At 37.3% G+C, this 17061-nt stretch overlaps 1 protein-coding gene across 1 annotated transcript; it reads right to left on the reverse strand.

Moving 5' to 3' along the window:
* Positions 1-804: 804 nt before the first annotated feature.
* On the reverse strand, positions 805-15074 carry LOC124645261 (ATP-binding cassette sub-family F member 2). Its single transcript, XM_047185058.1, has 11 exons — positions 14953-15074; positions 14611-14767; positions 11973-12179; positions 6714-6902; positions 5945-6088; positions 5527-5650; positions 5096-5294; positions 4463-4642; positions 3907-4047; positions 3267-3662; positions 805-3006 (listed from the first exon to the last, which is right to left on the reverse strand). The coding sequence occupies exons 2-11, from the start codon at positions 14756-14758 to the stop codon at positions 2881-2883; spliced, it is 1854 nt and encodes a 617-aa protein (XP_047041014.1). The 5' UTR covers positions 14759-14767; positions 14953-15074; the 3' UTR covers positions 805-2880.
* Between the last annotated feature and the right edge of the window lie 1987 nt (positions 15075-17061).

Genomic DNA, 17061 nt, shown 5'->3' on the forward strand with positions numbered 1-17061 from the left:
TGAATTTCCTCTATACTTAAGTCCAACCATCGTTGTCCTGACTAATGACGTTCTTTTCATTCCTGACTACATTTGCAAAAGTCAGTAATTCCCAACATGTTCGCCATCCAACACGGCAGTGTCTCACAGCGGTAACACAGTCCTCAGCTGATAACGCATTGACGCTGTCAGAGCGATGCGTCATCGGATACTCGTCACTCGCTGTTTATAACCGGTACGCCGCGCCGCCGCCGTTGCCGCTCGCCTTACTTTTACCCTCAACATTTTTATCCAACCTACCCACTACCCGAGAACAATGCAATAACGGGCTGGTGGGTGCCGATATGATTACATAGCCTAACCATATTTTTTTTCGGCGCAGATGTTTTCTCAAAATAAGCTCTCGGCCCATTTTACTCTTCGATCATGTGTTCAGTATTTCCTTACTGAAATAACCTAACCGTAGCGGATTGGTATCGTTTTTTTTTTTTTCAAACTTTTTTATCTAACCCATATTTACAGCAGATTAGGCACTAATTTATTCACACATTTATCCCAAGTTTTTGCTTTTTGCAAATCGGGTCAGCCATTTTTGTGTGTAACGTAACGTAGCGTAACAAAACTCACTTTCATTATAATTCGTGTCGTATATTATAATCGCTGGGTATTAGTATTCATTACTCATTATGACCAACCTGTTACAGATGTCGCAGGATTCCAGACGTCGGGCTCTCCACTGCCTTCCAAGTGTTCAATGATAAAGTCCAATACTTACGTTCTTCCTCACATACTGATTTATAAGGTATAATAAAGAAAACAAACATATCCGTGTGTTTAATTTTATTGATTTATATAAATTTGCCTCAGATCAAGCATTATATGAAAATGTAATATAATTAAATCCCTTTAATCAAATACAAATTAATACTATTACGCGAGTTAGGTACGAACTGAAGGTCATAGTGTTCAATTCGGTTAACGAGACAGCCAAATTAATGTATTACATACAGAAATACCTACAACCGGCACACTGGGAGCCGTGTGGCGACATACGTGCTGAACAATTTTAACTTATAAGATTAAACTAATTAATTGTCACAGCGAATTAGCCTTTGGCTAAAACAATACTCACGAAATCACACAGATACTTTACGAGTGGATACTTTCATTTCAATTGCGTTGTGTACATAAATGTTTAAGGGAAAGGGATGTCGTAAGCCGATCATCACAACCCTGGTATCACTGACAACCCCCTGTATATCTGCCCACTGGGAGTCTTGCACGAGGCGTATAAATATAATTTATGATGAATATAAATAATGTAATCAAAAACTATTCAGAAGGCATCCGTGTTGCTACCTATGTAAGCCGAAACATTCACTATTATATCTAGTTACCACGGCGGCGAGTTACAAGTTACTATACAGTTACATTTGGTCGTCCACTGCGGCGGACGCATTCATGCCTCGTGCACACGTCACAGGCAGCAGTTGAAAGCGGGAAACATTCAACTATAACTTTCAAGTACTACAAATTCGCTACTACCGTGCTAGGTGTGCTCTGTAGGTACTTATATGAAGTGCGCTGTGCAATAATATTATGCATGAATGTGAAATATGAACAAATAAATTACACTGTACGATTTAATATTACTAATTTATTACCCTTGTAGTCTGGGGCATAAGTCTTATTGATTAATATTTTATGAATGTCTGGCTTTCACTGCACCTTTTCATAAGGCAGTGGGCAACCAAATGTAAATGCTTCTAACACTGTGAACATTTACCGAGAGATGGCAATGATATATTCATTCATAATTAAATTGTATTAATTGGTAATCAAATGATACATTGATTATGAAATTCAATAATTTAAAAATCAACTTATAATCAAATGTAATAAAATGTTATAATTTAAAATCAACCTTAGCCAATTTATAATCACATGTAATGATTGATTAAGCTACGTTCAGAGCGCTCGTGAAGAACCCGCCCGCAGCTAGGCAGCCATCACCCGGTAAGTATATCACAAATTGATTTATAATACCACTATAACTAAGCTTTAATAGGCAGCTTAAGGAATCACAATCCTATTAATAACTGTCGTTTCAACTGGTCTAAGCGACAATCTACTACACCTGTGACTACGCACCGCACTACATCGCGTGCTCATCATAGCCGAGCACGCGTCGCGGAACGCAACAAACATTAACTATATAGTCGCAACAATATACGACGCCCGTATTCATGTAAATACCGAAATATGATAAATATTCAATATTGGAACATCAATGTCTTACAACTATCACCTAACGCGGAATTTAGACTACGGCTAGACAAACACGTGCGGCATGCTTGTATATGTTATAGGCAATGTGTATAATCCGGCATTGTATACATTGCCGAAAACGTTCAGGCAATGTGTATAATACGATTCGCGCACTATACAGTCGGTCGTTCATTATACACATTGCCTGATGCGCTTCAGACATTTTATACAATACCTAGGCAATGTATAGAATGCCTGCATTATACACATTGCCTATAACATTTACATACACAATTTAAGTAATTTCAATAACAACTGTTCCTAGATAACGGACAATATAATAACTTCGAGTGCTATTAAGTAAATTCTATTAAGTAAACATGTTAAGTGTTATTTCAGACATTATTGTATTCGGTAATTATTGCTTAGGATAGGTCAGCCCGCACGGAGCGTGACCAGAGAGACGTCATGAGGCAACAACGGTGAGGTTCCGCGTACGTTAACAATATAACAAGTGTCCTTTTCACTGGTGTTTAACTCGATTCTGTATGATAATGTTTGTCAACTGTCGGCTGGTAGTCTGTGAGTCGCAGGTGTGTGACGCACGTTAACTAAGGGTAGCTAGGCATTGGACTATTTGCGGGCGTTCTGCTCATTCTCCTTGAGGATCTTGGACTTGAGGTGGTCCTTGTATTTCAGGATGCCGCCCTGCCATTTTGTGACTGTTCCGTTCTCGCATATCCAGATTTCTTCAGCGACCTGTGGAGAGACAATTTAATATTATTATGGATATTTTTTTAAGCCGTATATTAGCTCTATTTGAGGCGAATTATATAGTATGTTATGGTGACACTCAGTCCATGGCTGAAAAACGTATTTATAAAAACGAGATTGTCAATAATTCGAACAATAGTGAATGGAAAAACTTGAATGATAGCAAAATAACATTCGTCCAAAACATAAATACTAGGAAATAATTCATCAAAAATATTAAAATCTAAAACTCATAAGCAACCCACCTGATTAATAAGCCTGAAGTCGTGGCTAACCAGCACCATCCCACCATCGAACTCATTGATGGCATCGCCCAGCGCGTCAATGGTTTCCATATCCAAGTGATTGGTAGGTTCGTCTAGTAACAGAAGATGTGGTGTCTGCCACGCGAGCCACGCGAACACGACGCGACATCTTTGTCCGTCAGACAGCTGACGCATCGGGCAGACTTGCTGCCGTCCTGTCAGACCGTACCGTCCGATAATTTTGCGCATTTCCTCCCTTTCCCTGACTTCGGGGAACTCCTTCATCATGTAGTCGAGCGGGGAGAGGTCGAGATCTAGCAGCTCGTGTAAGTGCTGGTGGTAGCGCCCGATGCGCAAGTGAGAGTTCTTGCGGATCATACCCGTCGAGGGGACAAGCTGAGGAAAAAATGATAAGAGTTTTTATATAGGATTTCGTAGAAATAGTTCTCATGGTTGGTGTTTTACACGAAATCGAAAAAGTTGTCGTGTGGGATATTAGCTAAACAATAAAATATAGGACCTGTACAGAATCAAATAAATTAAAGATTCATCCACTTTTTCCTACTTGTTACCTAAATAACATTGATGAAATTTTTGAACAGAAGCTACAATAAGGTGGCGTTACTATGTAAATACTGACATCTCCGTAGAGCAGCTTGAGGAGCGTGGACTTGCCGGCGCCGTTGGGCCCGACCAGCGCCAGCCGCGTGTCCAGGTCGATACCGAACTCCAAGTTCTTGTAGATCCACGGGCTCGTGTCGGTGTATCTGAATGACACGTTCTGAAATATAGACAGATAGATATATACTTTATTAGATACACCAATTTTATATTTTTGGTCTTATATCTATATGGATAATATACATGATTTCAATAACATACATTAAAAAACAGTAAACATTTTAAACCAAGATATCCTCCGCGATTTGATTAACCAGAGCGAAAAATCTACTCGACGCATTTCCATATGGTATTCAACAATAGATAATCACTTTAAAGAATACATTATGTAGCTATAATAAATGTATCCTAGATGTCATAACCCTCCACAGCAAAATTTCATATAAATTGATGCGGCTGTTTACCCGTGAACAAGTGAGTAAGAGATAGTCACATTCACAAAAAAAATCTTATGGGCAGACAACACTGACATGCATAGTCTTTAATTCTTGAGGAAATCATAAAAATTTACAAACCTGCACCATAATAACGGGAGGCGGCACTTTCCCGCACGAGGGGAAGTAGAAGTTAAGGATCTTGTCGTCAATGACCTTCTCCGTCAGGCCCTGAGCCACCATCTTGGCGAGAGTCTTCTCCTTGGACTGCGCCTGTCGCGCGAGCTTCGCGGAACCGTGACCGAACCGGGCTATGTAGTTCTGTGGACATGGATTTTATATAGATACCAGAATAACCGTAATGCACTCTCATCCTACTAATAATATAAATGTGAAAGTTTGTGAGAATGTATGGATGTATGTTTGTTATTCTTTCACGCAAAAACGGCTGGACCGATTTAGTTGAAATTTGGTATGTAGATAGGCTATTTTTTATTAACACACCACGCGGGCGAAGCCAGTTTGGTATGTAGATAGGCTATTTTTTATTAACACACCAGCGGGCGGATGGAAGCTAGTTTATTCATATGGTTTACATTAAATATAATTATTAAACGTTAATAAAATACACAAAATTAGATGACCACAATAAAATTTCATTTAAATTCTGGAGCCAGTAGGTCAAAACGATCAGAGCAGTCTCAAATAACCACCCATCATCAATCAACCAACCAACTAAATAATCCACAAAAAACAAGTGACAGTGTGACAGACCTTCATATGAGCGATCTGGTCCTGCTCCCAGTTGTACTGTTTCATCTGATTCTCGAGCAGCTCCATGCGCGTCCGCACGAAAGCTTCGTAGTTACCAGTGTAGTACTTCAGTCGGCGCTTGCTCATGTGAATTATATTCGTGCACACGCCGTTCAAGAAGTCCTGAGAGTGGGAGATCAGGACCAGGATGCGTTTGTAGCTGGAATATAAGAAGGATGTCTTATAAATTGAGATCAAGCATGTTATGATAACTAAGTGGACAATGGCACCTGATTTTACATTATAAATTGAATAGAACATTTCTTGGTGAAGAAAATTTTAATTCACTTGAAAATGTGTATGTATTGTAATTATTAACAGAAGATGTTAACTTAAGATGGTAACGTAGAAACAATCAAATCTTTCGTCTTTATACATAGATAAATACATACTGTTTGAGTTCTTCCTCAAGCCACACGCAGGCGTCGAGATCCAGATGGTTGGTCGGCTCGTCGAGCAGCAAGAGATGGGGCTTCACGTACAAAGCACGAGCCAGTGCGATACGCATACGCCAACCTGTCGTACAAGATAAATATTGTACATGGCTGTAGAATTTAAAAGGAAGGAATCGTGAAAGCATAGTGTCACCTGGTTCTATTTTCATTTTACTGTAACATAATAAACTTATCACAAGATTCGACACATCTTGATACTTGTAAGCCACAATGGGTCTTGCATTGTGCCTGTGGCTTCCGGCTACCAGTAATGGCTGCTAATGATTCCTTCCGAAATACGGAAGAACTCGTCATGACAAGATGGTTACCCATCATATACCGCGCCTCAGTAAAGTGACTTCGGTGACATGCATACCTCCGGAGAAGTCCTTGGTGGCCTTCTGCTGCATCTCCCTGGTGAAGCCGAGACCGTGCAGGATGTTGGCGGCGCGCGCCTCCGCCGTGTCCGCGCTCAGGTCCTCCAGCCGGTCGTACACGTCCATCAGCTGTTCTTGGGCGTCTTATAGGAGAGAGAAACAGTTAGGCAAGTTCATGGTGTAAGATGTTTGAATTTAAATCAGAGGTGGATAATAGTATTAATGAATGTTTGCTTCATAAATTTTAATGAAAATGGTACCATATATATTACCAGCCTTTTTCCCACGGTTTCACACGCGTCCCGTGGGGGCTACTGCCCGTACCGGGATAAAATATAGCCTATGTTACTTAGGAAGAGTGTAACTTTTCAACAGTGAAAGATTTGTTTATATCAGTGTAGTAGTTTTTGATTTTATCCATTACATACAAACTTACAAATTTTACCTCTTTATAATATTAATATAGATAGATGGATGATAACAGAGAAGTAGTTGTGTAGGCACAACTACTTCTCTAAAGGTAAATATTTTGTGGTGTGTGTGTGTGGGAATATTAAAAAACTTAAAGTAATTTCTAGTACACCAGCTTCTTTCCCTTCCCAGGCCATGTTGTTCAGCATATTAAACGACCAACACCACGGAATACACATATGTAGATGCATTACGTGATTGTGAATTTAAATGCATATAACCTGTGCCTATTCTGTTACAGATATCAGACGTAGTACAAACATTTCATTAGCTTTGGATGAACACATCAGTACTGACCATCATCCTCGCACTGAGCCAACTCCTCAGCCAGCTTCTCCAACTGGATCCTCTCCTCATCGACCTCCATGACGCACTCGAGTGCAGTCTTGTCGGAGGCGGGCATCTCCCGCGTCAGGTGGAAGATGTCGATGTGCGCGGGGATGGTCACCTCTCGCCGACCCAGTACGGCCAGCAGTGACGACTTGCCTGTGACAACAGATGCAACATTTATATACGGAAATTGATTCAAGTATAATAAGGTCAAGTGAGACATTGTGTATGTGGGATATTGTCATCGTCATCAAAGTATAACAAATACAAGGGGTCCTTTACATTGGGATTCTGAATATTCGCTCATAAGTAGATACCAAGCTACATCATCACGTTATCATCGCATATAGCACAGGATACGCCTAGAGCTAAAGGTTGTCTTCGTATGGTATAAAACATCGTATGCCCAAGACAAGAGTTTAAGATAAAAGGTTCTCTTAAGTTTCCGCGGAATTCAAGCGATGATAAATATGTGTATGACCTGAATTATATTTTATTTCAATAAAGAACAAAGCAAATCATTCTTAAAAAATCGCTGCATTTCTTGAATTCGCATATATCTACAATAAAATATTGATCGCGTATAATTCAAATTTCGCTAGATGACTTGCAACTTCGAAAGGTTACATGTGGTTAAAGTGCCCATGAACGCCATACTTAATACCCATACTACATACAAATTACTCTCTGTAATCCTGATGTGAAGCTACGTGAAGCTCCTATTAGCAAAGCACTTCACCTAAAGTTGGAACTAGGTTCGGCACCGTATGCGCTTATTATGCAACGGTTTCAGTTTCATAGTTCCCATTAGGTGTTTAATTACTTGTTATACTAGAGCGCTCAGTTTTCCGTATAGTACATACTATCATACTAGTTATGTCTTAATAATTAGTTCAACTAAAGGATCAAAAGATCTGAAGTGTATAATATTTGCTTCATCAGTAAGGATTTATATCTCAAATAAAAGCCCGCTATAGAATGCCGTATCCGCCTAAATGTTGGTGGATGCATTAAAAAGTAAATCTAATCATATTCAGTCTTATCGAAAAAATCATAAACATTCGCATATTGCACAAACACTCATAAAATAGGTCGAAGACAAATATTTACAGTTAAATAAAGCTTATATTGATTTTCTGGCCGAAGGAAAACCTTGAACATAAGAAATTCAAACGATTCCTACCCCGCCCATGAGCTGCAAGTTAATCATTAATTCAAATAGCGCATGCTCCATTTAATGGCCAATTATACCAAGGAAAAGTAACTGACCACCATGCACTCATTATAATAATGTGAGTTACCAACACTGATTGTATGGGAAAGAAGTTTCCAACAAAAGTATATCTAATGACTAATACCTACCCATCAAGTCCACAAGTACAAACAATTATCATATTATATTACTAGCTTCCGCCGGTATCCGGCGCTTGCTGAGGGAATCACTTCCCGCAGGTAGTCTAGATAAATTGACACTACTAGTGATTTCAATTTGAATGAGTTAAGGTAATTGTGATTTAGATAACAAAAAATAGACTTGCGGTATTACTTCATTGTTGCTAGTGATAACATGTGTATATAGTGATGGGAACATAAAACAAATCAGTGCATTTAGTTACACATGATGGAGTTCTGTTGAAATAATAATAAAACTAAACTAAAGGTTTTATCGACTCCTACTTACTGAAACCGAGGATCATAAATGCATCCTTCTCATAATAAACTATACATATATGCTCGAGTCCATTTATTCGGAGATTAATACGGTTCACATCTGCATTTAATTCAACCCCATTTGCCTTCCCTCTAGTGCATCCATATGAATTCGAAGGTACAATGGCACTCGCAGTCGCGTACGCATTCACAAACGTCCAGGAATAAATACATATTGGTCCAGACCCGAACTGTGGACTTTGAGAACAAACGCTTTGGCCGCTTGCACTCACATATTTGAAATCGTACGCGCACTCGAGGCAGCTTAGTTAAATCATACACTAACACAAAGACACGGGCATGCACTATCATGTTATTAGAGCAAATTGCTGTCTCAGTAAATAAACATTGTCCAATGCTACCGGCTGTGCCGTCTTCCACGTGTAGAATAATAGATTGAATTTCAAAGTAAGCACTAAGTGTGCCTAATGGCTAAAGTTGTTAGTAAGTTGTACGTCCGTCGCCGGCGACGTCGCATTTCCTTGTACTATAAAACATCGATCCAAATAACGGCTAAGGGTATTCGCGTCACTTAATATTGTATCAAGGTTTCTTTTAGCTTTTTTTGCTACTATTGCCAATTATTTTTTCATTTTTGTATCTTTTATAATTTTGATTTAGGAAGTTGTTTTGAGGAATTCAGCAATCTTTTTTCCGTTCAAAAAATATTGACCAAAAGTCCTGATTTAAGGTCGACGGAGTCCTGTATAAGAGTTTATTTTCTACAGGATACCCAGGCCGAGTTTGGTCAGAGAGTTATTTTTAAAATATCCCAACAGTTGGCCCTTTCGATTCCCGTGGGTGTTGTGGTTATACATTTTATGCACATACAAGGGCTTTGAACGCAAGCCTCACTTTTTAAGGCATTATTAAGTATGTTAAGGAAAAACATTCAATACACAAGTTTAAACATTTTCCCCTTTGAACAACACGTAGGTACCTAAGTAGGCGGTTGTTGCCATAAAGGAAAATTAGCTGTCTCAGAATGTCTAACATCGTCTCTTTACGCATTAAAGACATGTATAGCCTTTTATTGAACGTCTAATATAAGAACAAGCTCACATGTTCTATTTCTATAAATAGAAATAAAAGGTTGCAAGGCTTTTTTTGTCTCAAACTCATAAGTTATTTTGGTATTATATATTTCAGGCTAAACCTTTCTACGTCAGCTTTTATTCAAATTAAATTTATTTTAAGGTTTACTTTAAATTAATTCTGGAAGTTGGCCTGTGAAACAGGGATAATCTTTTAAATGAATCTGTGAAGAATCGGTGACCTGGATACCCAGGTCGCGTCATAGCGTTGCGGATAAACTACCTTTGAAGTAGCTCTGCTAACACATCCAGTATCTGAACCGAACACGAAACTATAATAACAATTGACAGCTGTTTCTAACTCGAGCATTACCTATGTACTGATATGTTTGTAGCAAATACGGTAGTACCAAGGTCGGCCAACAGAGTCGAGTAAAATTTTCCATTCATAATATTGAGAAGTAACAAGTTTGTTTTATTATGTTATCGCGTTATTGCTAGAACAGTCGCGTTTGTTATTCTGTTGAAGTGTAATAGTGTTGTAGGACTATTGCGAGGGTTTTTCTTTAGACAATTTTTATGTATTGGCGTCAAAAAAGTGCATTTTATGATAACTTAAATCAATTTGAAATACCAAAAATTCGCTCGCAAGCAAGAAACTGTTTCTTTCATTTTCTTTTTTTTTTTGTATAGAGAGGCGACTGAAAAGCAACTTCAGTATAGCTCAAACTTAAGCTACGGCCTTCTCCACTCTTAAAGACAACAAGAGAGAACTGCAGAAGAGCTGTGACATCAGAAACGTATAGGTTTGGTAAAGTTGGACTATTTTTATCCCAACCCAACGTCAGTGTCGTCGTTTAAGTGGCTGGCTAGCTTTGACTTTTGCTCCGGCGTTTTCAATGTCTTTTTATAACTTGAAGCCGACTTTCAGGTATAGCGTAGTGAAGTATTTTAGCAAATGAAATTCTATTCAGGCGCAGTGAGTTTGTGGAAGTTTGTGTAAAATGTAGATTATACCTTAGAGGTATTACAGTTATTTGTAAAGTATATGGATGGTAAAACCAAACTTAATGAGTCTGCATTTACAAATACAATTTTAGTTCAGTGTCCAGTACGCCTTCAAGTTTCAGTCGCAAAAAAGCTTTCAAATAAATAAACTGAGACATAAATGTTTGTTTTATTTATCTTTTCCTTTCGAAAAGCATCAAAGAAAAAGAAATAGGTAAGTACTACAGTGCACTCGAGATGCTGTCTCATTCCGTATTAACTGCATGAAACACCCGGGGGAATTTAACGTTTTTGTTGTTAGCTGTAAATGCAGTAGGAGGAAGACTGGTCAATAGTTTTATCCTAGTTTTAAAGAACAAAGAGCGTCGGGAATGCACTTTTAGTAGCGGCGGATATAAATTCAAATAGAATACGAAAACTACTTCGTATGTATTGGATGCTAAGATTCACAATGCAATAAACACCTAGTCTATAAATTAAACTGAACTCAACAAGACGTGTAACAAACTATCAAACGCCTTACTCTTTTTCAAGGAAAAACTGATAATGGTGTACAATAGAAACGCAATCATAACTCCGTATCGGAAATGTTCAATTGTGAATAACACCCACAATGACGAACTAATTACGTAAGTATGTAATCTCGCGTCATTTTCTATGACGGCACGATTAGAAACCAATTGCGATAGTGTTACTGAGTATGCGGAGTCCTTTAAAAAACAGTCTGGTAACCAGTCTTAGCAAGGGTTGGGAAGGTCAGATAGGCAGTGGCTCCCTGAACAACACTGGTACACTGCTGCATTCGCTTAGACTGGAGGCCGACACCAACATAGTTAGGAAAATGCTAGACAGATGATGATGACGTTCATATAATATTAACGCTAGCTTAGAAACGTCGTCGTAAATTTTACGACTAAATGTATAAAAATATATACGAGCGTTGATACCGAAGTACGTTCGCTTGGCTGCAACGCTTGAAGCGTTGCATACATTTAAGTTTACAATCAGAGTTAATAACATTACGCTAGCACAAGTATTTCTAATAATACAATCAGAATTTTATATCAATCTTAGTGCTATATTCATTGCTTCAATTGGGCATGACAATAATTTCATTTCTATTTCAGTTACCAGCTGTTCTCGGCGCAATTTTTTATCGCTGTTGCCTCCTCAGTGCTCAATCAATACCCGCAACCAAATTACACCTTTCTCATTCATCCATAAAATAACGAAACAATTTTGTATATAGCCTCCTTGTAAGAACGTAGCAGCTTCCGTAACACAACTGATAAACTACCTACATATAGCTATAAAAGCATGCCCGCACCAGGAATCGAACTCGGGACTTCGAGGTGGGAAATGATCAAAACCAGAAATCATTTACTCGAAGTAGGCTGAAAAGCAACACTTTTCGAATATCATGGTGACCATTGTGGCATCTTCAGATAAAATATACTATTTTCTATATACATACCACATCCATTCAATCCAACGAGGCCATATCTTCGGCCGCAGTTCAACTCGAGGAGGGTATCCTGGAGCAGCTCGCTGCCGTAGAAGGTGATAGAGAAGTTGGCGATCTTGATGTCTCTTGACCTCGGGTGCACAGCCAGGGAACCGGTACATGACCTGGCTTCCGAGTTCATTTTCGCCTCTTCTTCCAACTTCAGGCATAGCGCCTCTGTAACAATGGAAGTGGTGTTATAGAATTTTTCTACATTTATTAAACTAAATATAATATAAAAAGGAAACTAATGAACAGATTTGCTGCACTGCTGAACCTTTCCGGTCTTGCTTTTAGCCTCTTATACATATAGTAAGGGTCATGACAATAACAGTTTGTCTACCATAAATAAGCACTGTTAGGGAAGTAGTAATCGCATAAGCCCGCGTGAAAGCCGACAGATGCGCCACGTAACCCATCCATTATAGAAATCAATATAGGAAAGATAATAAAGTTCAACGTATTGAACAAACACAAGACCAGAAATGCCAGAAAAAGACATTAATCATATGAGCAAGCCTTGAAGACTTACAGATTGGTATTACTATTATACAACATACAAAAGGAATTACATAATAGTGATTACACATTATTGCTTTAAATTGTAAGGTCTATGGCGCACACAACAAATGCATGACAGCTGCATAATGTGATGATAGTATTTGTGCATACAAGTTCAGTGAACAGCCGGCCTGATGATACTTTGAAAATACATTTTAAATGCTAGATGATGTTATTAACATCTTGATCCTTCAAAAGTTAAGTGCCAATTTTTCAACATAAAATATATAACTTTATTTTCATTTTGACAAAGTTTTAAAATCTATTAGTGTTTCATGTCACCGCATTGCAGCAGAAATAAAAGAACATAAAAAATATATATGTACAAAGAGGAAATTTTTGATTGTTTGTTTGCATGGAATATGCTCCAGAACCACACAAACAATTAAAAATAGGTTCACTGGTAACAGTGACCAGCTATATTTTATCCAGAAATGGGAAGAAATGACATCCCAGGGATAAAATTAAGAAAAACCACTAATGATTCATAATCCTATCCAGTATTAATTTCATAATAAGGAAGATATGTTATGCAATATACTTGTTTACATTAATTCTGCAGAGACAATTGTATCAATCTATTGTACAAACTAGCTGAACATGAGTGAGTGTACTTCATAATATGGCATATGTGTCGATAATTTCAAACTAAGTGCAGAATGAAGGAGTAAGATTAGGTTTATAAGGCCTTCTTTACAAAATTGTGTGTGCTACCTGGACCGTGATATAATTGAAGTGCATTTTAAATTAATTTAAACCGAGGAAAAGAAATATACAAAAAACAAATCTACAGAATTAGTTATTAATTAATTTTTACAACCAGTTATATTATATGTTTATACATGCAAATATGTTTATACATACTACAATCAAGAGTACATGTCTGTTTATTTGTCTATTCATTAAACTCTCAAAGGATTTCACAGGATAATCAATAATCCAGAAAGATTTTGATAATGTGGGCCACTTTGTGATCTACAATTTTTCCTAGCTTTTTGTAAAATTTTCAATATTTAAATCAGTAAATTACACAAGGTCTGAAATCACTGGTCACATCTCAACCAGTAAATGATGTTAGGTAACCCTCAATTGACTCACATTACTTGCAGCATTAAGTAAGAAATCATCAGAAAGATTTGGTGAAAGCTTGTCTAATTCACTGTGGCTTTTTGTTATTTCTTTTCTCAGTAGTCTACAGTAGATAACTGTAGTAAGTGGCCCGTGACTGTGGTGAACCACATAATTTTGACAAAAATATACAGTGACAGTAACTTATTTGTTTTTGATTATTTTTATAAATATTTTGCAGTTTAATTATTCAGCAAAGCCTTAAATAGTTCTACATTATTTTCTTGGTTTTTGGTGGCCATATTGAAATATTTTATTGAGTTTATAAGTGCAACTTTATTATTTGTTATAAAAAAATTACAGTTAAAGTATTATATTCTTGTCTATAGCATAAAAACCATTCACTAACTACTACTTGAACAATTTATCATTTGTGTCAGGTGGCAAAATAAGGAACTAAACATAAATGTACTGATTTTGACATAATATTTGACATTTGCCTATAGTGCAGCGCCATCACAAACTGCAAATATATTTATGCAATTATTTACAACTAAATGTGGCAAAATATCTTGTAATCCATTATCTTACTAATGATTAACACACTAACATCTAAGGAATAATACAGTAAATAAACTTTATACTATGAAAATATGTGGAGGTGAGCCATAAAAAGTTTTTGTTAGGAGTTATCATTACAATAACCTAGACAAGAAGGAAATAAGTTTATCTCAGTATAACAACAGGCAAATGTTAAATACAAACAAATCCTAAAAGAAAGCAACAAAGGCAAAAGTTTAAATGCATATTACAGTACCATGTGGTCTGTAGTATATTTCTTAGCACCAAATTAGAAACCCTCAACAAAGCAGAAATGTGACTAAACCACTTCTAATGTTCTGGCTTTTGGTACAAGACGTGTGAAATTAACTACAAATGATGAAGAAGCTCGAATATCAAATTACACGGTGGTATTTACCTTCTGCGGTAAGCTCTCGCTCTTCCTTAGTGCCGTTGGTAGCCGACCCATTCTCGTCGTTTGTTACTCTGGCCACAGGCTTCTTGTTCCTACTGCTTGCCTGCTCCTTCTTCTTCTGTTGAGCCCTTTTCTTTGCGTCAGACGGCATTTTGGATACCTGGTCAACGCTAGATTTTTATTACACGAACACAAAAAATACAACAGCACTCGTGTACTTTTAATTCTATTGAACTTTTTACTTTACTAGCGAGCCGCTAGAAATGCAGCAACACGAAAAAGTAACAGTTGAACTAATCACTTGGCTTTACTCACGTGTATATCAATGGAATATTTTAATATTACCTAAATTACTTGGATGATTTATGCAAGTCGTCAGCGTCTACACGTGCTGAATTAAAAAGAAAGACATTTGAAAATTCACAGACTTACAAATGTCAGCCAGAGACAATTCAACTTTTTTTTTTAAACACTTATTTTGTGAACTCTGGATACCAAGTTACTAAGCGACCTATTATGCATTCCCCTGACGATCAATTATTACGTTGGTTTAAATTAATGTCGGTTCTGTGCCTGATCTCAGATCTGACACCGATTGTGTCGTATTGCCATCTCATCGGGCTATGAGATTGAGGGAATAGAGAGTGTACCTGTCTGCGCAAATATATCTCTTATCCATTGTTATATTTCCGGCACAGCTGGCTGAAGTCCTCATTCTCACATCCATGGCCGTACCCAGAGAAGGATGGGGGATAATTTTGACGCCCCTACTAAATATCCTTTCTAGTACTTTTATCGATAAAAATAAAGAAAACGATTTTTTTGCCGTTTGTTTGCAATACAATATTTTTACAACTATAATTAAAAATATATAGTTCAGTACCTACAACCAGTACTGGTTTTAGGGTAGGGCGCGATTGGGCGACGGCCCAGGGCGCCGGATATAAACGTGGCTAAGATCGACTATGACTGAAGACAAATATTGATTTCATTTTCAGATAGATTACAATGGGCTTTGAATGCTCAGTGTGCACAAAAAAAATTGTAGGTACTGTAATAACTTGTAATACATTTTTTTTTGCTTTAATACTTGTTGGTTTAACACGACACGACAATTACAATAATACATGCACATACAGATAGCGTAAACGTTGAAGGCTGAACTTTAACTCTACAAACAAATCAACTCTATAAAATTAACTCTGTTAAAAGTAAATAAATAGGCTTAAAAATTAATGGGAATGGAATATAATGACCACCATAAAATGCTTTGATACCCTTAGTTTTGTAACCAGAAATATCTACTGAACACCAGAAAAATAAAGTCTAAAAATGTAATAGTACCAGCTATTTTAGTCACGACTTCACTTTAAATTATATTCGACCACCAAATTTAGTAAATGATCACCAACTCTTCACGACCAAATTAATGTTTTTTTTTGCCTAAATAAGTTACTGTGATTGCCATAAAATGTAGGCTTATTACCAAATAAAGTATTATGATGCCACATTAAGTTATGTGTCCGGCTTGCAATGCATGCGTGAGTGTCAGTATGACGAGTGACAGGGGAAAATGGAAGAAAATGACATATTGCGCCGACCCCAAGTAAAATTGGGAACAGGGCAGGAGAAAGAAGAAGAAGAATGTGTTTCTCAATACACTCCCTCGAAAATACACTCTTTTCGCACTGTTTAGAGGCATGCAATAGACAATTTTCCACCCTAGTGCAGGAAAAGGGTCCAAATATTGTTATTACATTTATTGTATCAGGCCGAACTTATTTTTTTGGAGTCAGTTTACTTAAACAGGATAGCAAGATGTAAAAACTTTGATTATCATTTTATATTAAAACACTGGTATAATTTTGATGATCATTTACTATTTTTGGCTTACGCATGATTTATTTTGGAGTAATTTCACTTAAATAGGATAGCAAAGTGTTAAAACTTTGGTTATAGTTTTACATTAAAATGCGAGTTTCATTTTGGTGATCATTTACTATTTTTGTCTGCTATTTGTTACTATATCTGGTGATCAGTTAAACATAAGCCAAAATTAATAGCTTCTCTTCTATATATCTATCTATATATATAAAAATGAAACCCGCTTTCCGTTGTCACGACATAACATGACAACGGCTTGACAAATTTGGCTGAAAATTAGAGGGGAGGTAACTTGGACCCGGGAGAAGGTTTTAGGATAGTTTTTGTCACCATCCGGCCACGGGACGCGGGTGAAACCGCGGGCGAAAGCTAGTTTGAAATAACTTTCACATTAATGCATCGAACTTCCACAATGACAACAAAAACCAATGAGTTGCAATATAAAGGAACTCACCAAAGAGGTTTCATATTTATTACTGGCTGAAAAGACGACGTTGTGATGTACCGTTCAGATTATAATCGTAATTGTCTATGACATGACAGCCGTGAGCCGACGTTCGTTATTGACAA

The sequence above is a fragment of the Helicoverpa zea genome, chromosome 31, assembly GCF_022581195.2.
Source record: "Helicoverpa zea isolate HzStark_Cry1AcR chromosome 31, ilHelZeax1.1, whole genome shotgun sequence".
Taxonomy (NCBI): domain Eukaryota; kingdom Metazoa; phylum Arthropoda; class Insecta; order Lepidoptera; family Noctuidae; genus Helicoverpa; species Helicoverpa zea.

Excerpts from the sequence above, each read along its gene's own strand:
- LOC124645261 (XM_047185058.1), bottom strand. The coding sequence starts at position 14,758 with ATGCCGTCTGACGCAAAGAAAAGGGCTCAACAGAAGAAGAAGGAGCAG. Across the intron at positions 6,903-11,972 it reads CGTTGGATTGAATGGATGTG|GCAAGTCGTCACTGCTGGCC; the intron begins GTATGTATATAG and ends CTGTTGTCACAG. Across the intron at positions 3,007-3,266 it reads ACTTCAGGCTTATTAATCAG|GTCGCTGAAGAAATCTGGAT; the intron begins GTGGGTTGCTTA and ends GTCTCTCCACAG.